The 27,500-nt window shown below is 42.1% G+C and overlaps 1 protein-coding gene across 2 annotated transcripts in view; it reads right to left on the bottom strand.

Moving 5' to 3' along the window:
* LOC126990960 (rhodopsin, G0-coupled-like) overlaps window positions 1-27,500 on the bottom strand; it is a 68,478-nt gene that overhangs the window by 9,333 nt on the left and 31,645 nt on the right. For both annotated transcript variants that reach the window (XM_050849589.1, XM_050849590.1), the window contains exons 7-8: window positions 20,117-20,298; window positions 9,614-9,705 (exon numbers count right to left, since the gene is read on the bottom strand). In XM_050849589.1, coding sequence (XP_050705546.1) covers window positions 9,614-9,705; window positions 20,117-20,298 — 274 coding nt within the window. The remainder of the gene's footprint in view (window positions 1-9,613; window positions 9,706-20,116; window positions 20,299-27,500) is intronic.

The raw sequence follows: 27,500 nt of genomic DNA, 5'->3' as shown, positions 1-27,500 counted from the left end.
CTCTCTCTCTCTCTCTCTCTCTCTCTCTCTCTCTCTCTCTCTCTCTCTCTCTCTCTCTCTCTCTCTCTCTCTCTCTCTCTCTCTCTCTCTCTCTCTCTCTCTCTCTCTCTCTCTCTCTTATTTTTTCTTTCTCGACTTTTTTGCACTTATTCCTCTCTTTTGTTTCTTTTCTTTCTTTTCTCTTTTTTCTCTCTTTCTTTTCCTGTTGTTCTTTTCTCCTTCTTTTTCTTCTTCCTTTTTATCATCCTCGTCTTTCATATTTTTAATCTTCTCTCAGTTGACTTCCTTGTCCAATTACGTGCATTCACATCTTTGTTTTCCTTCTTCTTTCTCCTCCTCCTTCTCCTTCTCCTCCTCCTCCTCCTTCTCCTCCTCCTCCTCCTCCTCCTCTCCTCCATACCCTTTTTATCCATCTAATCTAATACTCTTACTTCTCTCTCTTTTATGGTATCCTTTAAACTGTTGACCACTTTGGCCTCCCAGTCTGATCTCTCTCTCTCTCTCTCTCTCTCTCTCTCTCTCTCTCTCTCTCTCTCTCTCTCTCTCTCTCTCTCTCTCTCTCTCTCTCTCTCTCTCTCTCTCTCTCTCTCTCTCTCTCTCTCTCTCTCTCTCTCTCTCTCTCTCTCTCTCTCTCTCTCTCTCTCTCTCTCTCCTCTCTCTCTCTCTCTCTCTTCTCTTCTCCCTCTCTTCTCTCCTCTCTCTCTCTCTCTCTCTTCTCCTTCTTTTTCTTTGTCTTTTTTTTTTTCTTTGCCTCTCTCAACTCGTCTGATGAAGGCACCTGATGTCCTCCTCCTCCTCCTCCTCCTCCTCCTCTTTCTCCCCCTCTTCTCACTCTTCCTCCTTTTCTTCTACGTTCTCTTACTCCTCCTCCTCTTCCTTTTACTTATCCTTCACTGATTCCTTCGTAGCGTCTTTAATTGCGCCTTCTCCTCTTCCTCCTCCTCTTCCTCTTACTCCTCCTTCTCCTTCTTCTATTTCACCCTCTTCTCCCCCTCCCATCCTCCCCTCGTCTCGTAATCATCTTCGAACGCACGGGTTTGCTTTCCTCATCACTGATATCCGATTCTTGTGATTGTGATTCGTTATGAGCTCCCTGGTGGCCGCAAAAGCAATGAGCCTCTTTCGTCTCTAGGGTTCCTGGCAGACAGATAGACGGAGAGAAGGATAAACAGATAGACGAACAGGAAGATAAACAGTTAGACCGATACAGACCCAGATAGAGAGACAGACACAAACACACATACACACACATAGACATTGGGTAAGGGTTGTCTCTTCATTAATTAGATGTTTTATCCTCTCTGCAAGCACCATGTCTCTGTCCTCAGGTGTCTCTGTCGGTTAGGCGGAGAGGCAAGCATGACTGGTTTGTTTATGCTTGATATAACCTCACGATCTTTCTTCTTTCAGCTTGGAGGGGTATTAGTGTACATATCCCTTGTCTAGTGTTATGTTACGTGTTAATCCTTGTTTTAATTCTAAAGTTATGATTTCCACCTGTTTTTCTTTTCCTTTTTTATCTTTTCCTTTATTTAGCTTAACGTGGTATGAACCTATGTATCACTTGTCTAATGTAATGTTATGTGCTGTTTATTTTTACTATGCTTAAACTTTTGCTTTCCTCCTGATTATCCTCTTCATAGCCTGCTGATCTTCGTCCTATATTAAAATCATGTTCTTCCTCCCTTTAGTTTGGTGCAGTAGCAGTCTGTATATCCCTTGTTTAGTGTAATGTCGGATAGTTATCTTTGTTTTCTGCTTAGTCTCATGCTCTTCCTTCATTTAACTGTATATGATTTTAGGCTGCATCTCGTTTGTCTAGAATAGTGTTGGGTGCTCGTCTGTGTCCTCTGCTTAAACTCATGCTTCCCCTTTCCCCCTTCCTTCATCTTGGTGTGGTATTAGCTGCATGCACTCAATAATATGACGTTAGGTCCTCCTCTTTGTCGTCTGCTTAACGTCAGTCACCCTCGGTAGCACTGGATTCCCCATTAAGACATCGATACTCCTCTTTACGATGGTTTCAACTTAATTTCCTCTCCGTAAGCTTTCGTGCAGGTATACAGGACATAATAAGATCCCTTGTCGAGTTAGTTCCTTGGCTTCGTCCTCCGTCTAATCCCAAGACACGCGACAGACATAATGACGATGCTGAGATATCGGTTTCTCGCCTTCATGGTAGCGTAAACTCCTAATCCTTCTTAGTGTCGCCATAATATCCTTTGTCTATAGTCGATTTGGGTTCACGAGTTCGTTCTCCGTCCATACCATTTGTCCCCGCGGTAGAGAGAGAGAGAGAGAGAGAGAGAGAGAGAGAGAGAGAGAGAGAGAGAGAGAGAGAGAGAGAGAGAGAGAGAGAGAGAGAGAGAGAGAGAGAGAGAGAGAGGGAGAGAGAGAGAGAGACCGTGTGTCTGCACTGTTGCCAGCTTTGAGAGGTGTGGTGTCCTGGTGGTGACTGGCAGGGTGGCAAGATACTGGCTGACGTGGCTATTATAAATGAACAGCACGGCGGTGAAGGTTGGGAGAAGGTAGGGTAACGAGGGTAAGAGGCAGTGTCTTGTGGCTGATACACGTGAGCTCACAGAGAGGGTATGGAGGAAGGAGAGGAAGGAGGAAGGCTCTCATAAGTAGGTGTTAGTTTCCAGCAACCATGAATAAGACACTGGCAACGACTTGAGGTTACATTAGGGGAGGCAAGGATAAGAATGGAAGCGTGTGACATGGCTTAAGGAAAATAAACAAGTGGGAATGAAAGGTAGGAAGAGGTGAACGAGGAAGGTGAGAGGTGAGAAGCAAAGTTTGGGGCATATACTAAAGCCGCACGTGGGAGGAAGATGTGAACGAAGGAGATGAGAGTTGAGAAGCAAAGTTTGGGGCATATGTTAAAGCTGCGCGTGGTCTCGGTGCTCATCATCGTCACCAGGCTGTCGTAAAAAGGTGTTAGTATTCTAGCAGCCATGAATGAGACTCTGGCAACATTCTGAAGTTATTAGACGCATATAACTAATTATTATTGGTTAAGTTAAAAGGATGAAGGTGAGGAGAAGAGCGTCAGACTTTCATTTTAATTAAGGGCGAGTTGGCGGTCCATTGTGAAGAGAGAGAAAGCAGAGACGTTGATATAAAGTATATAGATACAGAGATAGACAGATAGACAGATAGCTAGACAGACAAAATAATGGGTAGAAAGGTGAAGGTAGGGAGGAAAGATGATGAACAAGAAGGAATGAGGGGAGAGAGATGAGTCTGGAAAAAAATGTGTGTGATTGGTAGGAAGGGAAAGATATATGTTCAGGGGAAAGGAAAGAGGCAAGCTATAAGTGAAACCAGGCGAGGGAAAATTATGAAAGTGATTTGATGAAGGGAAGGAAGGAAGGGAGCGAGGGAAGGAAGGAGGAGAGAGAAATGTTTGAAAGGAGAGAGCTTGAAAGTTCTCTGAGTAGGTGGTCGGCTTAGACAGGCAATGGACAGGCTAATAGAGAATGTAAATGCTGACCAGAAAGGTGAACGTCAGTAGGCCTACAGTAGATAAGGAAACTTAGCTGTCCTTGGAGCTGGTGGCGGTCAGGTTAGATAGACATAAAGACAAATAGATAGACAGCTGCAGTAAAAGCTGGCCAGAAAGGTAAACAATTGTATAATAGAGGAGTTGACTGGTCTTTGGGTTGGTGGTCAGGTAAGGTAGACAAATAGACAGGTATATAGATTCTGTAAATGTAAAAGAAAAGGAGGAACGCCAGTAGAGAAGGGAGGTTAGCCGTTCTTTAAGTTGAAAGTCTGGTTAAGTAGAGAAATAAACAGTTAGGTCGATATTGTTAACGTAGATTAGAGAGGTAAACATCAGTGGAAGAGGGAGATTAACTGTTCTATTTGTTGGAGGTCTGGTTAGATAGGCAAATAGACAGATAAATGTGTACTGCAAACGTTGAACGACGGTAGAAGAGGGATCGTAACAGTCCTTTGAAGGGGTAATGCTTAGGTTAGACAGATAAATAGACACAAATCAATACTGTTAACGTTGGCTAGAAAAGTGAACATCGGTATAATAGAGTCCTTTGATGTGTTGTTGAGGTTAGTGTTTCCTTGTGAAGTATATAACGTGAGGAGCACCATCGCAGCACCGGTGTTTAATTCTTCCCTTCCAAGGCTGCGTGCCGAGGGAAGCCAGCCATCCAGCATTAGTAGCGATTCTGTAAGCCGCCCCAAAGGCTCTCCGTGGCGTCCTGAAGCCTTTGGTGTTATAATTTTCCCATAAAAGACCATGCTCGCTGGCTCTTTCTCTCTCTCTTTCTCTCTCTGTCTCGTATAATATTCCTGTGATGATTTATTATTATTTTCTTGTGTTTTTGAGTACGTTTTCCTCCTCTGTGCTCATATCGCTTCTTCACTCTCGTGTAAAATTCTTGTGATGACTAATTTATAATTTTCTTATGTTTCTGAGGGCGTCTTCCTCCTCTGTGCCCAACTTGCTTGTTCTGGAGTGAGTTTTAATTTATTTTCTCATGTTTTTGAGTACGTTTTATGCTTTTGTGCCCAGTTAGCTTATTCTCTCTCGTGTAAAATTCTTGTAATGACTTTGACTTATTTCCTATTTCCTTATTTTTTTGAGGGCGTCTTCCTCTGTTCCCAGCTCGCTTGTTCTGGAGTGAATTTTAATTAATTTTTTTCCTTGTTTTGGGGTACGTTTTTCTCCGCTGTGCTCACTCAGTTTCATGCAACATCCTCTTCATAATGACAGAATACGATTTTGTAGCTTCTATCTTATAAAATAATTTTTCATTAATTAAAGTGTTTGGGTACGTCTGCTTCCTGTGTTCTTGTTCTACGTAAAAGCCTGTTCAGACAAAATGTTCCTCTGGCATTTAATTTGTTTGTCAGGCCTATATTGATTAGCTTGATTCCTCTCTGGCTCCCGGAATGTATTCTACTAATTACACATACTTTCGTGCTGCATTTATTTTTATTATTAGTCTTAAATCACAGCCACGGAACTCACTCTGAGTAATGAAAACGTGGCTGGCTATGTCCGTGGAGTTTACCGCGTCGCCGCCTAGGCAACACACTGTTTGTCTTCCTGGCATTGTAAAGTTGCTGACAATCTGGTGTAAACCTTGCTGCAAAGCCCCTTTGTTGATGTTGCTGCTGGTGATAAACGTGGAGGAGATTTCCCGAGAATGCTTTTGGATTAAATGTGTTGGGAGGTGATCAGTGGAAAATAACAATACTGTATTTCTGTCTCTGATGGCTGGTAGAGAGAATACGAAAAAAAGGCAGACGGAGAAAAGGCTAGAAATGACTAACAGATGCAGAGTGAGAAATCTAAATCTGGTAGACGAATGATGATAGCTGGAAGGTCAGAAATTGTTACCGGAAAATAAGTTAGCGATCTGCGGTGGACGCAAAGTGGTATATTAAAAACTGGCAAGCGGAAAGTATAGAAGTGTAGACTGGTGGACATAATGAAAGAAATTTTAAACTGGGTAAGGTATCGAGACAGACTGGCAGACGAGGACTAAAGATAAAACTGACATACTAAGCACAAGCAAGCAAACACTACTACCAGTCAAAATGTACGCTGGTATTAGTAGTAAGAGATTTTAAACAGGGATTCTGAATGTAGTAAATTAGAAAGACAGACTGACAGACGAGGACTAGAGATAAAACTGACGTACTAAACATAAGAAACCAAACACTACTACCATTCAAAAGGTACGCTGGTGTTAGTAAGCAAGAGGTTTTAAACAGGGATTCTAAAAGTAGTAAATTAGAAAGACAGACTGGCAGACGAGGACTAGAGCTACAAGTGTCAAACCTAGCATAGGAAAGCGAACACTGCTACAAGTCAGAAAGGGCGTAGGTATAAAGGCGTACACACGGTGACAGCTCAAGACAGAAGGACATGTTCTTCCCACTTTCTCGGCTCTTGTCGTCTAAGAAATATGTACCGAGGTGCTGAAGGTTACGCTTATCCTCTTACTGTTCCTCGTTGCTTAATTTTTGAGGGGATTATTCCGACGTCCATTTGGGAATAGATTTTGGGGGGCTGTGAAAAATACTGAGTGTCGTGAGAGTTTTTCCTTCCGTTCTTTTACTGGTTGGGTGCATATTAAATTAGGTCTCTCGTTTTTCCTTTATTTCTCTATCTCTCTATCTATATATCTCAATCTATCTATCTATCTATCTATCTCCTATTTTTTCCCTTCTCCCTTTTATTTATTCCTTTGTCTTTTCCCCGAACTGTGACCTGACCTGACCTGACCTCGGCCAATGTAATAATTAAACGGGGTCACCACAGAGAAAACAGATACACCTGGATAATATTGCACACACACACACACTCACACACACACACACACACACACACACACACACACACACACACACACACACACACACACACACACACACACACACACACGTAGGAAAAGGGTCTTGTGTCACAGGAAAAACAAACACCACCTGCAGCAACACAATAGTTATTCTTCCCTGTTTGTTTGTGTTTTTGTTTGTCTTTCTTCAGTGGAGGAAATGTTTGTGTGTTTGTTTTGGGTTGCTTTGATAGGTAGGCCGGCCTGTCCTCTCGTTATTTTTCTATTTGACTGTTTTTTCTTTAACTTTTCAATATGTTTTTTTTATGAATTGTTTTTGCGTCTTGTTTTTAATGTATTGTGGTTTTGTATGTTTTTTTTCTCATTTTCTTTTTATTTACTGTAAGGTTGGGAGTCTTGCACTTTGTTCCGTTTCATATATTTTCTTTTTCCTGTTTCGTAGTTTCGTTTTTTTTTTTTATCTTATTTCGTATATTTTCAACTAATACTCTATTGAGATTTCGTGTGTCCATCTACTGTTTATTTTTACCCCAATATCTATCAGTTTTATCTCATACACTCTTATTTTCTTCTATTTTGACTCGCATTTTGCCACTTGTCTTTAGAACCTTCAATATCTGTCTCTTTTATCTCGTGTTCTCCCGTTTTTTTTTATTCTGACTTTTGCTTTGATTTTACTCTTAGCTTCTCGTCTATCAGTCCATCCTCTGTTTCTCTGCTCTTGTAAACTGTTTAAATCTTGTCTCTTCAAATTTGCACTTCATCCGGTTCACACATTTCACTTTTCTCTCTTAAGTATTGCCTTCAGACTTTAGTTCGTTCACCTCTTCCTTCTTTTTATCGTTCAAGGTTTCTCATTTCCTGTTTTTATCCACTGTTGTATTTTGGTCTTGAATTTCCGTTTATATCTTCGACTTTTTAGATAATTTTTTGTTCCCCCTCTACGGTTTCTCAATCTCAGTCGCCGTTTTTCGTTTCTCTTTTCCTAAGGGAGCGAGTCTCGTATTCGTGTCTTGTCTCTGATCTCCTTCGCTTTCCAATATCTGTTTTCTCTCCTTTTTATGTATTTTGGTCTCGGAATCCAGGCTACTTTTTCGACATTTTAATCCACTCTTTGTTCCTCCACGACGTCTCAATCTCCGTTAACGTATTCTGTCATTTCCTTCTCAAGGGCTGGTCCTGAATTCCAGTGTCTCGTATCTGCTCTTTAATTCAATGTTGGGTTGTTTTCTCGTGTGTGCTGGAATGTCATCCATCGCAGGACATAAGAGCCGGCCTCTCACGACCTTAGTATTTCTTTCTCTCTTCTCCTATCTTCCCTTTCTCTTTCTTCTGGTCTTTCCGTCACTTTACAAACTCACTCACACGAACGCAATTCTCTGCAAGTGTTAAGAAAATAGTACCTATCTCGGTACCTTCGAGGGGTATTTAAGCGGTTTCAGAGAGTGGTTTGTGTATGAGATATATTTTGTTCGTTGTTAAATTCCAATGTTGTAGTAGTAGTAGTAATAGTAGAATTATTATTATTATTATTATTATTACTATTATTATTATTATTATTATTATTATTATTATTATTATTATTATTATTATTATTATTATTATTATTAGTAGTAGTAGTAGTAGTAGTAGTAGTAACAGTAGCGTAGTTGTTATATATTGAAAACAGGCATCAGATTGACTAAGAGTTTTGACGTCGCTGTATGTGGGGCAAAAAAACAAACAAAAAAAAAAAAAGAACCATTGCTTAAGCTATTCAACTCTTTTTGTCTGCCAGAGAGAGAGATTCCAGTCCTATATAACCCGCCTTTGAGATTTAATTACTTGAATCAGCTTTGGGGCTCAATAGAAGAGGGAGACTGTGGTAATTATTTTCAGCGTTTTATTAATATCGGCTCAGCGGCTAAATCCTCATCCTTCCCCATTCTCTTCTTTTTTCTTTACTTTTGTTTTCTCATCTTTTCATTGCCATTCTTTTTTTTCTCTCTATCCCTCCACCAGTTTTTCAAGTACTCAGTCTAGGGATACTTTTCACAAACGTTATATGAATTTTTTTTTGATGGAGGAGACTTGTAATTAAAGACTCCATAATTATAAATGTGGATAAAACTGTTAAGACTGAGATGAAAATGAAGGAGGAAGAAGGCATTTTTTTCGAAGTTCACACGATTTCAGATTTTCCATTGCACCGGGTAGATTGGATTTGACTGAACCATTTAATGAGGAGAGAATTTAAAACCTAACCCTGTATCAACGTAGTTTCTCTCTCTCTCTCTGATATATTTTTCCTCTCCTTCTCTCCCTCTCTCTTTGATGTTTTAATTTAACATCTACGAATTTTTTTTCATACGTTTGGGTACTTTTTTCGAATGACGACGAAATTTCACAAACTGGGACCATTATGGACATTAAAATGCGTGTGGAACCTTCTTTGAATTTAATGAGGCGGCTCAGACCTCATTTAGTGTGTGTGTAAGAGTAAAATAACTCATACACAAACACACACACACACACACACACACACACACACACACACACACACACACACACACACACACACACACACACACACACACACACACACACACACACACACACACACACACACCAGACAGACAAAAAAAAAGAGAACAAGAAACTTTAAAAAAAACAAGACAGTAACGAAAACAAAGAAAACAAAAACGAAAGGAGGAGAAAAAGAATTCACCGTTGATAAAAAAAAAAACATGGAAGAAAACACAGAGGAGGAAGAAAAGCAGACCGTGACCTTGACTTTGACCTTGACCTAGACCAACACTCACACCAAAAAAAAAAAAAAAAAAAACATTGATCCATGACAGGCTTCAATCAGGGCAAATAAAAGCAAACAGACCAATTTTCCGAGTGTTTTAACATGAAAGAGAGAGAGAGAGAGAGAGAGAGAGAGAGAGAGAGAGAGAGAGAGAGAGAGAGAGAGAGAGAGAGAGAGAGAGAGAGAGAGAGAGAGAGAGAGAGAGAGAGAGAGAGAGAGAGAGAAGAGAAGAGAAGAGAAGAAATAAAGATAAAGATAGATAAAGAGATAGATAAAAAGAGAGAGTTCTTAGCATTAGTGAAAATAACAGAACAACATTTTAAAATCTTTGACATACGAAAATAATTATGAAAAGGAACCTAATGAGTATTTTCCTTTGAGCGTGAGACAGACAGACAAACACCAACCAAGACACCCAGCCTGCCAGACAAACACACACACACACACACACACACACACACACACACACACACACACACACAGACGGACTCACCAGGCTGCTTTCCCGTGGTATCACATGGTTGGGGCGCCAGACAGCAGAGGACTGGTCGGATGGTCTCACACAAGATTGCCAGCATCTGCCGCCTGTGGGAAGGACGGAGAGGAGACGTTGGACACAAAGGGATTAATTGAAGAAGAGAGGCTGGGAGGGAAGTAGGAAGGGAGGGAGAAAGAGGGAGAGGGGGAAAGAGGGGCAAGCATGGAGGGAGGAGGAGTGCGTGGCAGGAAGGTTATCACGAAGAGAGGGAGAGAGAGGGGCATGAAGGGAGTAAGGGAGAGGGTGAGTGTGGGTAGGAAGAAAAGGGAGGAGGTATAATGTGTTATTGAGAGAGGGGGACAAGGAGGTAATACATAGAGGTAGAAAGGAAGAAGGTTAGATGCAGCGGGAGTGAAGGAGAGAGAGAGGGAAGGAGGGTACGAAAGAAGGGAAAGAAAATGAAGGAAAGAAGGGAGGAAGAAGATATTAAGGGGAAGGGACATGAAGGAAGTAATACAGAAAGTAGAAGGGAAAGAAAAGATTATATACAGATAAAGTTAAGAAGAGAGAAGGACAGAAAGGGTACAGAAGAAGGAAGAATGGAGGGTCGGACGCCAAGCTGGAGAGAAAGAAAATGAAGGAGAGAAAGGAAGGAGATATTGAAGGAAAGGGACAAGATGGAAGTATTTCAGAGGCGTTACGTTTACAGGACTAGCATTTCGCAGACTCCTTTATGTTCTGATATGTCCACAACTCCATCTCCTCATCCTCCTTTCCCTCCTACGCCTCCTTCAACTCCTTTCTTGTGTTCTTTTGTATACCTCAACTCAATCGCCTTCTCTTCCTTCTCCTCCTCTTTCTCCTTCTCCTATTTCTCTTATATCTTCCCCAATGCTTATACATTCCTTCAGAAGACCTCAAATCCGGATATACCGCGTCTCCGTGTGTGGTTTGGATATCAAGTCCATCTCTGTATATTTTTTTTCCTTTCCCTTCCTCGGTAGTGCTTCTCTTTCATCCCTTCTCACGCGGGTCGATGGTTTGGGTCGAGTACCTTTAGGAGCAAGATCTAAGGAAGGCAAGGCGTAAGGGACCCACGATGAAGCCTTAATGATGCGGCGTGAAGGGAGGGGAGTGTTCATTACCGTGGTCAAAGGATTGGTGGGACTCTGGCTTGTCTTTGTTAACTCCATTTTGGTTTCTTTCTTTCCAGCGATCTGTTTTGTCCTTCCTCCGTTCATCTCTCTGTTCTTGCTACTGATTCTATTCTCCTTTACCTTCCGTCCTTCTCTTTGTCCCATTGTATCTGTTGCTGGGATTCGGGATTATGCATTTTTTTACTCGGATTTTTTTTTTCTTCCTTTCCAGCGATACGTTCTAGCCTTCCTCCGTGCATCTCTTGGTCTTTGAGACTGGTTTTGTTCTTCTTCAGTCTCTGTTCTTCCCGTCCCTCATTTAGTACTTGCAACTGAGTCTATCCTCCTTCAGTCTCCGTCCTTCCTTTTGTCCCATCGTATCTGTCTTTGCCTCCCTCTCTCTTTTTCTTCCTTTGCCACCAATCCTCCCTTTACAAACTTCAACTAAGGGATCATACACTTTTTTATCATAATCTGCCACCCTTTCGTTTTTATAGAGGTTGATTTCTATCGATGTCAAGCAAATCTCTCAGCCTGTGAATCATTATAGTCATTCCCTCCACAGATTGATGTCAAGCTTTAAAGTGACTGCAAGTAAACTATCCCCTCCCTTTACAAACATCAACCAAGGTACCCTGCATCCTTTGCCACCCTTTGCTTTTTATGGACACAGTTGAAGTCTATCCATGCCACTCTAATATTCCAACCTGTGAGTCTTTATAGCCATTTTCTGCGCAGATCAAGCTGTAAAGAGACTGCAAGTAAAGCCTATCTTCCCTTTGCCACCTTTTGTTTTTTAATGGACGGTGAAGGCAACAAATGACTCAACCTGTGAAATATTATAGTCGTTCTCTGAGCAAACTGATGTTCATTCTATCAAGAGTCAACAAGTATAGTCTTCCTTTCCTTCGCCACCCTTTGCTTTTCTTACAGACGGTGAGGACAGCAACAGACTCGACCTCTGAAACCTTATACTCTTTCAGATTGATGTCACGGTATAAAGAGGCGATAATAACAATATACTCTTTAACAGGTGTGAGGCCTGTCCGTCATCGCCCCTCGCTACCCCGCCACCGCCGCACCCGTGCCATCGGAGGGAGTCACGCGTCAGATTTATTATCCTCGTTACGGTTGTCATCCACACCTGTTATTTTGGTGCCGCCGCCGCCCAGCTCCGCCCCGCCCACCTGGCCGCTATCCAGGTAAGGTGTGCACGGTTTCTCTCTTCTCTGAATGAAGTGAGTGAGAGGTGGTCTGTTTATTTTTAGGGAGATTTTTTAGGGTAAGGTAACAGTGAGGTATTTAGAGAGCATTTCAGAAGATAATCAAACACTAGACAGACAAACAGAGACAGAGACAGACAGACAGACAGGCAGATACACAGACAGACAGATAGAAAGACACAAAGAGATACTGAGAGACAAGAATATATAGAAACGAGTAAAAAAAAAAGATAGTTGGAGGAAAATAAGTGAAAGGAAGAGCAGAATGATAGGCGGTACAAATTCAAGAAGAAGTAGGAGGAGCAGGAGGTGGAGGAGGAGGAGGAGGAGGAGGAGGAGGAGAAGGAACTGGAGCAAGAGGTTGAGCATGAGGAATACAGGAAAGAGAAGGAAGAAGAGGAGAAGGAGGAGGAGGAGGAGGAAGAGACGGTAACAAAAAGAGAGAGAGAGAGAGAGAGAGAGAGAGAGAGAGAGAGAGAGAGAGAGAGAGAGAGAGAGAGAGAGAGAGAGAGAGAGAGAGAGAGGAGAGAGAGAGAGAGAGAGAGAGAGAGAGAGAGAGAGAGAGAGAGAGAGAGAGAGAGAGAGAGAGAGAGAGAGAGAGAGAGAGAGAGAGAGATAACTGTCAGAAAGTCATAAAGAAACGAAGCGCACCAGTCCTCTGTATCTGAGACTCGTGGGCTTTTAATCTCCGTTTTTAATACCCAGCAGGCAGAAAGATAGCATTCAATCCCCTTACACGCCCCCGCAGACCCCTCTTAGACCCCCTTGCACCCCCCCATAACGTCCCGGTAGCTCCCTTCTCCTGCCTTTCGACCGACCACATAGCCACTTATTCCCCCTTATACCCAATAAATAGCTTAATCTTTTCTCTGTCTCCTTCTGTCGTTTTCATCTTATCCCAGCCTCTCTTTCTACCTACATACATCCCACACTAACCCTTTGAGCGCACCGTGATGGCTGGTTCGCAAGGTTTTCTAATATATTGGAACACCCACGCGAGGATTATGTTATGCCTGTGTGCAGGTGTGTGTGTGGGTGTGAAGGAAGGACTTATGTGTGTGTGTGTGTGCGTGTGTGTGTAAGCTTTTTAGTCCTCCATAATTCCTGGCTTTAATAATGCGTTGGCGTTGTCTGGTTCCACATAATGAACAGGAAGGTATTGTATAATTCAACATTAATTATCACGATTTGCATTACTCCGGCGCCCACACATGATTTTTAGGATGATGATAATGCTCCTGTGTTTGAATTTCTCTGCTTTATGGTTGTTTGGGCTCTTGCTTATTGATTGGTCCTCTGTTTGGTGCATTTCTTATTATGTATTTTCTTATCTACTCTCTTCTTTTCATGGCACGCTAGTTCGAGGGGCTTATGATTCCTTATTTCAAGGGAGATGCGAATGATTTGATTTCCGATGGTCTTGTCTTCTCTTGTTAACTGCATAGTCCTTTGTTTGGCCCTGTTTTAGATATCTATTTTCTTATTCAATTTGTCTGTTCATGGCATGCTAGTTCTATGCCATTATGATTCAGCATTTCTAAGGAGATGAGAATGACTTTATTTTCGATGCTTGTTTGCGCTCCTGTCTACTGCTTGGTCCACTGTTAGGTGCTATTTTGTTATCTAATTTCTTATCTACTGTATTTTTCCATGGCACGCTATTTCTCTATACGATTACGATTCAATGTAGCTCTCCTGTTTGCTCATTGCTGCTCTACTATAAAAAAAAATAGTCGCTGTTTTCATTTTTTTCTTTGGGAAGGGAGAGGGAGGAAGGACATGAAGGAATTGAGGGAGAGAAAAAGGAAGGGAAAGAATGAAAGACTGATTGAAAGATAGGGAGAAAAGAAAAAGGAAAAGCTCTACTCTAGCTATTCATTTCACGCTATTCCAACACGACTATAATTCAATATTTCTTAGGAGATGAGAAATTAATGATTAGGTGCTGCTGCTGTCTATTGTTGTTGTCTGCTGTTGTCTATTGGTTGTCTATTATCTTATCTAATCTACTTTTTCATGGTACCCTTTTTATATTCGATTATGATTCAATATTTCCAAGAGAGATGAGAATTTTATGATTTCCGATGCAGAGTTCACATTAAAAAGTCACATTCTTTCACTTGGATCTCTTGCCGCTCAGAAGTTTCGACTAATTAGAAAGTCACTCAGAAGTTTCGACTAATTAGAAAGCCACTCAGAAGTTTCGACTAATTAGAAAGCCACTCAGAAGTTTCGACTAATTAGAAAGCCACTCAGAAGTTTCGACTAATTAGAAAGCCACTCAGAAGTTTCGACTAATTAGAAAGCCACTCAGAAGTTTCGACTGATTAGAAAGCCACACAGAAGTTTCGACTAATTAGAAAGCCACTCAGAAGTTTCGACTAATTAGAAAGCCACTCAGAAGTTTCGACTAATTAGAAAGCCACTCAGAAGTTTCGACTAATTAGAAAGCCACTCAGAAGTTTCGACTAATTAGAAAGCCACTCAGAAGTTTCGACTAATTAGAAAGTCACTCAGAAGTTTCGACTAATTAGAAAGCCACTCAGAAGTTTCGACTAATTAGAAAGTCACTCAGAAGTTTCGACTAATTAGAAAGCCACTCAGAAGTTTCGACTAATTAGAAAGCCACTCAGAAGTTTCGGCGGCTCCTCCCTTTCTGTCAGCCTTCGGTGCCTCACGTTTCCCCTCCTTGAGTACCGCGCGCCCGCTTAATTAATATGACTTTTCGAGACAGGCAATTCTCTATGCGGCGGAAAATTGGTTTATGATCCTGAGACCCGTCGTGCTGTCAGTCCTCTCGACATGCTCCACAAAATTTAGTCTAATGTTCTAATGCGTTTCGTCGTCTGTGTAGCAGGGTTCAAAATTCGTTATTATTACCATTATTATTATTAGTAGTATTAGAATTAGTAGGTAGTATTAGTATTAGTATTCTCAAGAGACAAAAGAGGTAGAGAGGAAGGACTTTGAACACTATAAGCTGCCTGTTTAGTAACTTCCAAACACCTGAGACGCCGAGAAAGAGAGAAAGTCAAAGGGAAATCGATGAGAGAGATGAAGAAAGAAAAAGAAAGGAGACTAACTAGGTATAGGTCATCACAATATATATTATCTAAGCAGCCAGCGAGTGTCCGTACTACCTCCCACTCCCAGATATTCCTTTTACCTAGAGTAGTTCGTCCCTGGAGTTGAGAGAAGGAGAAGAAAAAAGAATGAGGAAGGGGACTAACTAGGTATAGGTCATCACATCATTTAATATTTAAGTATCCAGCGCGAGTCGGTACTACATCACACTCCCAGATATTCGTTTTTTCCTTGAGTAGTTCGTTCCTGTAAATGAGAGAGAAGGAGAAAGAAAGAAAGAGAAATGGTATAGATATAGGTATAGACCATCACAGCATTTAATATCTAAGCCTCCCAGAGATTTTAATTTGCCCAGAGTAATTCGTGCCTGGAGCTCTCGGCCGCTTGAAATATACAGTGCGGAGAACATCACGCATTCAAGTCGGAAGAAGAGAAAGGAGATTATCTTGGTATAGGTTATCACAGCATTGAGCGTCCGTTCTATATCCCAGTCCTGGAGATTACTTTGCCTGGAGTAATTCGTGCCCAGAGCTCTTAACCGCCTGAAATATGCAGTGCGGAGAACATTACGCATTCAAGTTTAGAGTTAAGTTCATTTTTATTACTGCTGCGGCGACGTGATCATGCTGTATTAATCCTCACCGTGTATTGCTCCCTCGAAATTATTTAAATATCTGAACACGTAACGTTAATTGGTCATAAGCTAATTTTTTATTGTTGCTTTATTCTACCAATTAGTCAGACCGTAGGGATTCCGTTTTAATTATCTAACTTATACTATACATCCGCTTTGTCGTTGATTATTATCCTACCAGTTAGCTGGACTATAATTATTCTCTTTTTAAGTATCTATCTTTTACTTTACTCGTCCTCTATTGTTCATTTTCTGCATGTGTTGAGGTCACAGACTTTTCAACTTGTAGCGTTCGTGTTTCTCCGGCTCTAACTATTACACTGTTTTCAATACCAACGATAATAATAATAACAGTCATGATAATTCTTTTTTTAATCGTCTACCTCTTATATTACAACCTCTATTTTGTTAAGTATCTATTTTATTACGGTGTACGGTGTATTGGGGTGACAGACTCTTAGGTAATATAGTGTTTGTGTTTTCTTTCTACTTTCTACTTTCTACTTTCGTCCCCATGTGAATAGAAGTCGCGTTTTTTTTATATATATATCTGCTTTTTTTCTCTATTATGACATTCTCATACCTTCCCTGAGAAACCTCCCCTTAATGCCTTCCTCTCCAGCTCTTCATCTCTCCTCCTTTCCTGTCCATCTAAGCGTCGGAATAAAAAGCCATAGAATGAATACTTGATCTAAGGGAATGGCTACTGTTGGGACCCATAGGCGTGATGGAGCTACACAGAAATGGAAGCAAGAGAGATGAGAGAGAATGGGAGAGGAAAGGGATGTTTAATTATAACTTCTACCTCGCTGTCCTCAGAGCTACGTGGTGTGGTGGTGGTCGTGAGGGTGAGAAGAATTAAATATGAAGGAAAGTGGCAGAGAGAGAGAGAGAGAGAGAGAGAGAGAGATAGAGAGAGAGAGAGAGAGAGAGAGAGAGAGAGTAAAAAAGAAAACACCCTCACACGTGTCATTCATAAAAAATATAAAAAATAAAATTCGAAAGATTGAAACAGTGAACGCGACTCATCAGCCTTTGAAGTTCAGGCTTGGCATACCATTTCCTATCCCCGAGTGTGATTCCCGTTTTCTGCGTACAGGACACTATTTGAAGCCACGACTCAGCTAAACATGACTCTCTTTTTCTTTTTTCTTCTCCCTTCTGATTTCCCTCTATTTCTCCCCCCTCCTACACCGACTCTCAATATACAGTCTCTCTCTCTCTCTCTCTCTCTTCAGTACATTAGTACCTGGCAGTATTATTTGTCTATGCTAAAGTTCCCCCGACCGTTGGGGAGCTATTTAAAAGCTTCTGCCGATTATAGTATACAATTATATACATGTTTACGGTGGGTGTAGGAGTAGCCACCTGTGGGACGCAACCTTCATCTGCTGAGTGGACAGTTGTGTCACATCCACATCAGCAGTGAGGTTGTTCCACCACACCACCGCTGCGACGGAGAAGGCACGTTGGTGGGTGCTGGAGCGGGCCATTGGCACTTCCAGGAGGGAGGCGTTGCTCAGCACCGTTCTCGTGCTGCGCTCAGACCTCCTCCAGGTAGCCCTCAGGTCCGTCAGGTGGGGCACCAGGCCCACTTGTGCCTTCAGGTAGCACCGTCAGGGCAGCGACGCGGCGACGGTGCTCCAGGCTATTCAGCTGGTTCGTGGCTGGTCTTGCCCTTCCTTCGTGTGGGTGTTGTTGTTGTTGTTGTCGCTGTGTCTCCCACTGGCTCGGTCGGTGGTGCTCGGTGCCGTTGATGAGGCGTTCGGCCCTCCTCTGCACCTTGTCTAGCAGGTTGAGGTGGCAGCGGGCGCTGGCCATCCAGGTGAGCGGTGCATACTCCATCACTGGACGGACTTGTGCCTTATAGAGGGTGTTCAGGCCTTCAGCATCGAGGAGGTTCTTCATGCGGCGCAGGAGGTTCACCTTCTGGGAGGCTTTGTGCGCCACCCTTTCAAGGTGACGGTCAAACCGCAGCTGGGAGTCCACCTCCACGCCCAGGATGTCGACGCTGGACTGCAGAGGGATGGTGTCATTCCCGAATCTCAGTCTGCCGTGGAGTTGCCTCACGTCCTCCCGAGAACGTGATATTACCATGGCCTGGGTTTTGTCAGGGGCAAACCTGACTTGCCACCTCTCTCTCTCTCTCTCTCTCTCTCTCTCTCTCTCTCTCTCTCTCTCTCTCTCTCTCTAACAGTATCTCTATGTCTCTCTACGTAGTTCAAAGGCGCGGTTTTCTTAGCATTTTTAGAAGTCAGTCGAGTCTTGATGCAATGTTGACCGAAGCTCTGAATAAAACAACGGAATTTTCTCTTTTTTTTTTTGGAGGGGGGGGTGTATTTCTGTGTGAGGCTTCTTGGGTTTGCTCTAACTTTGGAGACTGTGTAAATATAGTGCTGTTGATTTTTTTTTCACTCCATGTTTTCTTTCTTTTCTGTGTGTGTTTGTGTGTTGCTTTATGGTACTGTGGCTCTTGTTTTGCCTATGTACTTCTGTTTCTCTTTTTTTGGGGGGTCTTTTTGGTCTTAGGGAATTGTGGAAGTAGCATTTTTGATTCGTTCTCTCTTTCCCTTTCCTCTTGTGTTTCTGTGTTTCAGTGTTGCTTTATCGTACCGTGGCTCTTGTTTTGCCTATGTACTTCTTCTGCTTCTGACGTTTAGCAGATAAGAAGGAAGGATAAAAAATGAGATCGAGAGCGAATGGAATGCTTGAAGGGACACGAAGCTTCCTAGAATCTAAATAAATGGAGGAATGTTTTAGTGATAGACACAGAGGCGGACAAAGAGAGAAACAAAGAGAGATAGAGTACAAAGAATCAAGGGACATGCATGGAATGAGAGACTCAGAGATATATATAGAGAGGCAGATTGACAGACAGACAGAGAAAACAAACTAGAGAATAACATTAATGGACAGGTACACATATAAGGAGGAGAAAGAGGAGAACGAGGAGAGGAAGGAAGGTAGACAAAATAAAATAAAGAAAATAAGATTCAAAAACAGACTGGCAGAAAGAGAGATAGAGAAAAAAGGGAAAAGGAAAGAGTAAAGATGGACAGGTGCAAATATGAAAACGAGGAGCAGGGAAATAAAGTTAGACAAAATAAAAGAATGAGAAAATCAGATCAAAGAACAGGCTGTCAGAAAGAGAAATAGAGGAGAAAGTAAATAAATAAAAAGTTATGGAAGGAGAGGTGCAAATATGAAAAGAAGGAAGAAGAGAGGAATAAAGAAGAAAACCAGATTGAAGAACAGACTGACAGGAAAAGAGAGAGATAGAAAGAAAATAAAGAAAGACAGCTGAAGGTATGAGAACAGGGCGGGGGAAGAAAGAAAGAAAGAAAGAAAGAAAGAAAGAAAGAAAGAAAGAAAGAAAGAACACCAAGCCAAAAAGAAAAAAAAGAACAGGACAGATTGATAACCGAGGAAGGGGAGGCGGAAACAGAATAGAAGATAAAAGTTACAAAAGTCTCGACACAGCACAAAAAGAATTATTAAAGAAAGGGAAAAGCGAGATCCCACAAAATCCAGCGACCATCACACGCGTTTCTTCCCTCCCTCCGTCCCTTCCCTCCCAACCCTCTATATAACTTTACAGAACGTTAATTGTCTGTGTAAGCCTTTTATTCCCCTCCTTGAACCTTTTGCACCGTCCACACACACGATTGGACTCCATTTACGAGCTTCTTTGGCAATAAAAATTCTTACTTAATTTTTTACTCCAATTTTTTTTATAAATGTGCTGATATATTATTTCCTTTCGTTTTTACTTTTTTCGGTGCAAGCATCATTATTAGTTGTAGGAGTAGGAGTAAGAGTTAAGAGTAGGAGTAGGAGCAGGAATCAGAGCAGGAGCAAGAGGAGGAGGAGAAAGAGGAGGAGGAGAAGGAGAAGGTGGGGCAATATTAGTAGTAGCAGCTGTAGCAATAGTTGTAGTTGTAGTTGCAGTAGTAGTAACAGTATCAATGAATCAGTCTTTCTTATTCACATTTACCTCGTAGTCTTGAAGCAGCAATTCACTCACTCACTCACTCATTCACTCACTCACTCACTTCGAAATTGACCTCGCTTTTGGCCTCTCGTTTTTTTTGCATTTGTTCCGAGAAGAGTCTAACGGATTTTATTTTGTTACTGTTTTTTGTTTTTGCCCTTGAGCTGTCTCCCTTGCTGTAAAAATAACCTCACTCACTCACTCACTCGCTGCCTTCCTCCCTCACTCACCCACTCACTCACTCACTCACTCACACGCTGCCTTCCTCCCTCACTCACCCACTCACTCACTCACTCACTCACTCGCTGCCTTCCTCCCTCCCTCCCTCCCTCCCTCCCTCACTCACTCACTCGCTGCCTTCCTCCCTCACTTACCCACTCACTCACTCACTCACTCACTCGCTGCCTTCCTCCCTCACTCACCCATTCACACACTCACTCACTCACTCACCTGTATCTGACATTGATGAAGACGTAGATGACGGGGTTGTAGGCGCAGGAAGACTTGGCTAGCAGGACGGGGGCGAGGGTGAGGTAGATGGGAGACTCCCGACCTAGGAGACCGTACAGCACCGAGACCACCGTGTAGGGCAGCCACCCCACCAGGTACCCGACGCACACGAGACCCGAAACCTGAGAGAGGGAGAGAATGGGAGTTAGCTGAGGTGGAGCTAAATCAGTGACTTACGTAGTCTTGTTTTATTGACAAAGAGCTTAAGTGCTGTCAAGAAGTGTGTTACAGAGCGTTACTTTTCAATTCTAACGAGTGTTTCGAGGTCAGGTAACGCAGCCTTGTTATAGGGTTAAGGAAGTGTTACATCATCATTCTCAGTAGCATTTCGAGGTTAGATAGCGCTTCTTTTTTATAGGGATGCAAAGAAGAGTGCTACACAGTATTCCTTGTTGATATTCGAAGAGTAGAACCTAAGAGCATGTGTTTCTGCCTCAACTGGTGCGTGGTGGCGCTTAGACGCTTGCAAAATAGGTGCCAATTATTTTCATGGTAATAGAAGACGATGCAAGGCCTCTATATTAAAGAAAAGTGAAGGAGAAAAAAAAAGATACAGCAAAATGGCGTTCGTATAAGAGGGAGGGAAATATTTAGGTTTGGATTTAGCTTCTCGACAGCAAGTGACTCTTGGACGCTTACAAAACAGGTGGGATGTGATTGTATTAATAATTTATTATTTCGTGGCAAGAAGAGACAATCCAACGTCAAAGGAAAAATGAAGGAGAGGAAAAATGTACCTGGAAAGTGACGTTCGTGTAAGAGTGCTTAAGATAATCGGATTAATAATGATAATCTTGGACGCTTGCAAAACAGGAATGATGTAATTTATGTTTATGATTTACTAGTTCATGGCAAAAGAAGACCATCCAAGGACAGAATATCAGAGAAATCGTGAAGGAAGAAAAAAAATGATATCCGCAAAATGATGTAAGATATTGAAGTTTCCATTTCTTTTCTCGACGGCAGATGACTCTTGGACGCTCGCAAAACAGGGTGATGTGAACCGTTGGCAGATTATCGTACTCAGAGCACATTATTTACCGGTTTCTGACGCCTAGCTATTGCCAAGAAACATCAGGATCTAACTCTTTTAACGATAACTATAAATGCGTTTCGCTATTGGAGCCCAGAAGACAGTTTTGGTGTAGGAAGTCGGGAAATATAAGCGGCTGAGTACGACAATCTGGCAACGTTGGTGATGTGATTTATGTTTATGATTTATTATTTCGTAGTAAAAAGAGACCAGTACATCAGAGGAAAATAAAAGATACCCGGAAAATGACGTCCGTAGAAAAATGCGGAAAAGTGCGTAAAATAGTCTTCAGCTTCGATTACGCTTCCCGACGGTAGGTTATTCTTTTTCATTTCCGCCGCTCGCTCGTGTCCTTCCTCTGACGGCGCGGCGCGAAAGAGAACTCCACATGTTGCAAATGAAATGTCGCTCTATGGAAACCGTTTGTTGCAATTTTCTGTCCTTTGCAGTTCAGTTTTCTTCCTTTTTATTGTTTCGTTTTGATACTTGTCGGCTGCCTGATGCGTGTTTTCTCTCCCTTCACATTTCTCCTTTATCCATTTCTCTTCTCCTTTCAGCAGTCTCTCTTCTTCACACCTTTATGTTAGGAAGACAGACACGTATGAGAACAGTTCACCTTTATTTCTTTTATTTTTTCGTATTAACAGTCGACTGCCTTCTGAGTGTTCTTTTCTTTAATTTATCTTTCCTACACTCTTTTCATCAGCCTCTCTTCTTCGCACCTTTTATGTTGGGAAGACGAACGCGTATGACAACAATTTGGCTATATGTTTTTTTTTTTCCGTTTCATCAGTTAAGTGCTTTCTGAGTATTCTTTTCTCTACTTTATTTATCTTCTCCTTTCAACAATCTCACTCCTTTAACATCTTTATAATAGGAAGACGAACACGTATGAGAACAGTTTAGTTTTACTTCCTATTTTCGTACCAACAGTCGTCTGAGCCTTCTCTGTATTTCTTTCTTCACAAACAATAAGAGGAGGAAATTTAACGAAAAAGGAAAGCTATACATATCCTTTTGCTTTTTTCTCTTAATTGCGTGGCTCCAGGAACGTGTCGGGTCTCAGCACCGCCGGCAAACAAACAGTCGGCGGCGGGGAGCAGCTTAGCTTAGTTCGAGTTCTTCATAACACCCGCTGGCAGAAGCACCGCCACTCACGCACGGGGGCTCTTAGTGTTACTGCCTTAATAGCTAACCACAGGCACGAGAGGGAGGGAGAGGAAGAGAGAGAGAGAGAGAGGCTTTCAGTGCAGGGCAAACGTGAATTCTTGCAGTGGGGCGTCAGGCACGGAAGGAGTATCAAGGTCACCACATGCACTAGAGAAAGAGAGAGGGAGAAAGAGAGAGAGAATGAGAATGAGTGAGCAAGGAGGAGAAAAAGAGAGAGAGAGAGGGAAGGGTGGGTAATGGAGAGAAAATGAAGGAGAGAAGGAGTGAGAGACAGGCTTTCAGTGCGGACAGTCATGAGTATATTTGCAGCAGAGAGTCAAGGGAAAGTATCAAGGCATATTATATCTCGGAACTTAATTTGATCCCGACTCTTTTGTGTCTTATTCTGTCTTCCTTCATGGAGAGAGGGAGACAGGCTCTTACTGCGAGACAGACGGGAGTACTGTTACTCTTCTATCTCTCTACTATTACGTATTTGATTATTATTCTCTTGTATCTTCCTCTTGTCTTCTCTCAAGCATATAGAGAAGTAGCGTGTGGTGGTGACTCTCTTTTTATTATATAGCTTTCTTTTGCTCCTGGTCTGGCTCTTTTACCGTAAAAAAGTAAAACTTAACCGAGTACAGCACCATCCAGACCTCGACCTTGGTTATGTGGCGTCACTTCCGCATACTAAAACCAAAATTAAAAACAATGAGAGGCATCAAGACCTGCTCACGCACGCACAAGGAAGTGGGGTTGTAGGTTACTTATCATCTGAGGCAAACATGAATTCTTGGAAGCGAGAAGTCAAGCATGGTAGGTCTGTAAGGTGTGGTAAGGTCAGTAACGCGTTAACGAATATAGTTTTTTCATTAGCAGTTCAGCGTTTTCACAGACTTTCGAAACTGTCAGCGGACCAGTTATCCTTCGTTAAAAATGGTAGGGCACCGTTATGGTCTTGTGCGTATCTTATTTAACGGGAGATAGTTTCCAAAATTAGTAAAGTCAGCAAAGTTAACGAGCTACCACAGATTATGACCAAGAGTTAGAGACGCCAATCCCTCCCTCCAGGCCTACACCACCCTAACGCAACCCTGTATCACTCAGAACCAATAACCAACCACCAGCAGACATGTAGCAGGAGAAAGAACTCAGGAGCCTCGCAATATCCTGTTCTCACGACTCCCACGCAAACCTGGTCAACCACCTCTAAGCCGGAGAGTGAGAGCCATCGGTGGACAGGCAATGTGGGAAAAGCTGAAGAAAGTCGAGATATCCTGCCCTCACACCCTCACGCAAGCTTGACTCACCACCTTTAGCGCTCCAGATTAATAACCACGAGTAAGCAAGCAGTGCAGGAAGAACAAAGAAATGCCACGACCTCACCCCCCACCACTCTCATGCAACCTTGATATAGCACTGCCTTTATGACTCTGGGTGGCGGGCGACATGAGTGGGCAGGAAGTAAGGCATGGCACAATAGAATATATATGATTTAGCGTCTTAATAAGTAACCTGACTAGCATGTGTACTCTAGGAAGCCGGTAATCATGAAAGGTGTAGATGCTTCAGTTAGGTCTTGAAGAATAAGTGGAAGGAAAACTCAAAAACAAGAGTATAGATAATATAAACCTTGAGACATATAACGGACAGTATTGACATATAGGAGAGAACGTTAGTGAGAGTGTATAGGAAACTTAAGCAAGGTCACGAGAAATAAGAGAATAATATGAAATAGAAAAACTACAGCAAAGAGAATTGTTAATGTTGCTTCAGTTTTTTGTAGGATGTTAGCGCTTGCCTAGTTGAAAAAAGATAACATTAGCCCTCTTATCAATCATCGCAGCTGTCAATAAAATAAGATAAACAAAAAGAGCAAAGGAAAGTTAATTTATCTTCAGGTTCTTGTTGTTAGAGGTGACCATCTTGCCTAGTAAAAATATAAATAATAAAAGATAACATTAGCTCTCTTATCAATCATCGCAGCTGTCAATAAAATAAGTTAAATAAAAAGAGCAAAGGAAAGTTAATTTATCTTCAGGTTCTTGTTGTCAGAGGTAACCATCTTGCCTAGTAAAAATATAAATAATAAAAGATAACATTAGCTCTCTTATCAATCATCGCAGCTGCCAATAAAATAAAATAAATAAAAAGAGCAAAGGAAAGTTAATTTATCTTCAGGTTCTTGTTGTTAGAGGTGACCATCTTGCCTAATAAAAATATAAATAAAAAAAGATAACATTAGCTCTCTTATCATACTTGGCACTGACATTCTATAAACCCGTTCCACCTTCAGCTAATTTTACACCTTTTCCTTCCCTTCCCTTCCCTTTCCTTCCCTTCCCTTCCTGATCCTCAACTAAGCCTTTCGAACCTCCTTACCTCGCCTGACACGCTCCCTTTCTCAGCCCTCCCCCCTCGTACGGTCCTACTCCCCCCTCTCTCTCCCTCTCTCCCTCTCCTCCACACCTGTTAGTCTTCCCTCTCCTTAACTAACCTTCTTTCCTTCCTTATTCCCTTTTTTCGTAATCTTCTTACCCTCACCACGTTAAGGTCTCCCATAAACCTCGCGTCTCGGCTTTCACCTTCTCATCTTCCTTCACCTTGAAATATCTACTCGTATATCGTAATAGTAGTAGTAGTAGTAGTGGTAGTGGTAGTGGTGGTAGTAGTGGTGGTAGTGGTAAAAGTAGTTGTAGTAGTAATAGTAGTAGTAGTAGTAGTAGTAGTAGTAGTAGTAGCAGTGCAAGTTTTTCCTCTTTTTCGTATGTAACTCTTGGTGTACCTCCTTGCCATAGAAATGGAAGAGGGAGAGAGGGAAGAGGAGGAGGAATGAAGAGAAGGAGGAGTAGAAGGAGGAGAACGAGGATGAGGACGACTAAGAGACTACCATTCAAACTATCGGTAATCCTTCAAAACTCTACAAACAGGATCAGTGAAGGTGCGTCTTATACACCGAAAAAAAAAAAAAAACAGAGAGGAAAGAAAAACACTACAATTGAGATACAAAAGAGTCGGTGTTAGCGTTGTCATAAAAAAACGCCTTGAAGTTCTCCCTCGACGCAGCTAAAACGAGAGAAAAAACAACTTGAAGAGAAGAAAGACGAGCTTATTTTGGGGGAACGTTAGGTACAGGATTAAGCGTGGGTTCTCAGTGTGATTAAGCGTGCGTTATCCAGAGTGATTAAGGGACACGTTCTCATTCCCTTGGTTCCGTGGGTTCTCCGGTGAGAGCAAAGACCATTAGCACACCGAGTTTCTGGGTAGAGAGAGTTAATCGAGGGCGTGTTGGGTTGGGTTCCTTCCTTCCTTCCTTCCTTCCGGTGTGTTTCCTTCCTCCTCCGTCCTTTGTTCTTCGTTCTTGTTTGCTTGGTTTGTGTTCTTGAAGGGACAGTAACAGGATAGCTTTAAGGATACGTTTTTTTTGTGGGATACTTTCTTTTTATTTTATTTTTTTATTTTCCCAATTATTTAATTCATGATCTCTTTGGTTTTTATTTTTCTATTAATTTATTTTTGTTACTTCTTTATTTCTGTGTTTTTTTCTTTGGTTCTTATATTTCTTTAGTTTTTCTTTGAGTTATTTTGTTCCTTTGTTTTGTCTTCTGTGTTCTGAGGTAGTTAAAGCTCTACTACTACTGCTGTTACTAACACTACTACTACTACTGCAACTACTACTACTACTACTACTACTACTACTACTAATAATAATAATAATAATAATAATAATAATAATAATACCTCTACAACTACTACTACTACTACTACTACTAAAATTTAATAACAGTGTCCCTTGAAGCAGAAAGGCCTTTCCACTTTTTTTTCTTTCTCCTCCTCCTCCTCCTTCTCCTCCTCCTCCTCCTCCTCCTCCTCCTCCTCCTCTTCCTCCTCCGACTCGCAGTACCTCCAGGCTTATTAAGATAAATCAGAGCTCTTTTTTCTCCTTCTCTGCACTCACATTATCACTCCCGGAGAGAGAGAGAGAGAGAGAGAGAGAGAGAGAGAGAGAAGAGACTCCTATTGCTAATTGATCAAACACACTCTCTCTCTCTCTCTCTCTCTCTCTTTTAAGAATAACGGGTATTAATTAACCTATTTCCTACTGACGAGACACGCATTTAGCCAAGTTTCCTTCCTCTATCTCTCTCTCCCATCCTTCCTCTCCGTCCTTGTCCTAATCATTCCCAGACTTCCGCTCATCTCCCAGCCTTCCCTTCCATTGCACCTGTACTAAAACGCATCTGGAAACCTAACGTAACCTCTCTCTAGTGACGAGCACCCTTCTTTCGGCACAAAAGCCCGTCTCACTAATCCTTCCAATATTTCACATGGTACTCAAAGCCGTGTCTACTGAGGCCTCGTGCGCGACATCCTCCCCATTCAGCTGCTTGAGTGACACTGAAGGGATCGCTCTAACCGGCTCGTATTGATAGGTAGCGAAGTGTGTTATGGCGGAGGAATGTGGAGTAAGTGAGGAAGGGAGGGAGGGAGAAGGGAGAGAGAAAGGGAAAGGGAAAGGAGGGAAGGAGGGAGGGAAGGACAGCGTGTGGGTCTTGGGTTACAAGGATGCTTAAGAGATGACCCGTAGCAGCATCCTCACGAGTCTTGAGATGCGGAGGAGATGAGAAAGAGCTTGTGATGACGTGATTGTTTAGGTGCTGTGTGATTTGTTTACTTTCTCTCTCTCTCTCTCTCTCTCTCTCTCTCTCTCTCTCTCTCTCTCTCTCTCTCTCTCTCTCTCTCTCTCTCTCTCTCTCTCTCTCTCTCTTCCTTTCTTCTTGCCCTTTTTCTTTGTCTCCTCTTCACTCCTCTTCTTCCCTCACATTGTTTTCCTCCTCCCTCCTCCTCCTCCTCCTCCTCTACTTATCTCTTCCCTTTCCCAGTCTCTTGCCTAGTAACTTCTTCCTTCGTTTATCTAATCTATCTATCTATCTATCTATCTATCTATCTAACTTTCTATCTACCTATCACTCTATCTAACTCTTCCTTTCTTCCCTCCTTCTCTCCTCTTTAATTTGCTACACTTTCCCTCCTTCCTTCCTCTTCCTCTTCTTTCTCTTCCTCCTCCTCCTACTCTCCTCTTCTTCCTCTTTATCCTCCTCCTCCTTCTCCTCCTCCTATTCGAACACACCCTTTTCC

The sequence above is a fragment of the Eriocheir sinensis genome, unplaced genomic scaffold (assembly GCF_024679095.1).
Source record: "Eriocheir sinensis breed Jianghai 21 unplaced genomic scaffold, ASM2467909v1 Scaffold23, whole genome shotgun sequence".
NCBI classification, from domain to species: Eukaryota; Metazoa; Arthropoda; class Malacostraca; order Decapoda; family Varunidae; genus Eriocheir; species Eriocheir sinensis.
The sequence above is the reverse complement of the archived record's forward strand: the minus strand, read 5'-3'. Positions and strand labels throughout refer to the sequence as shown.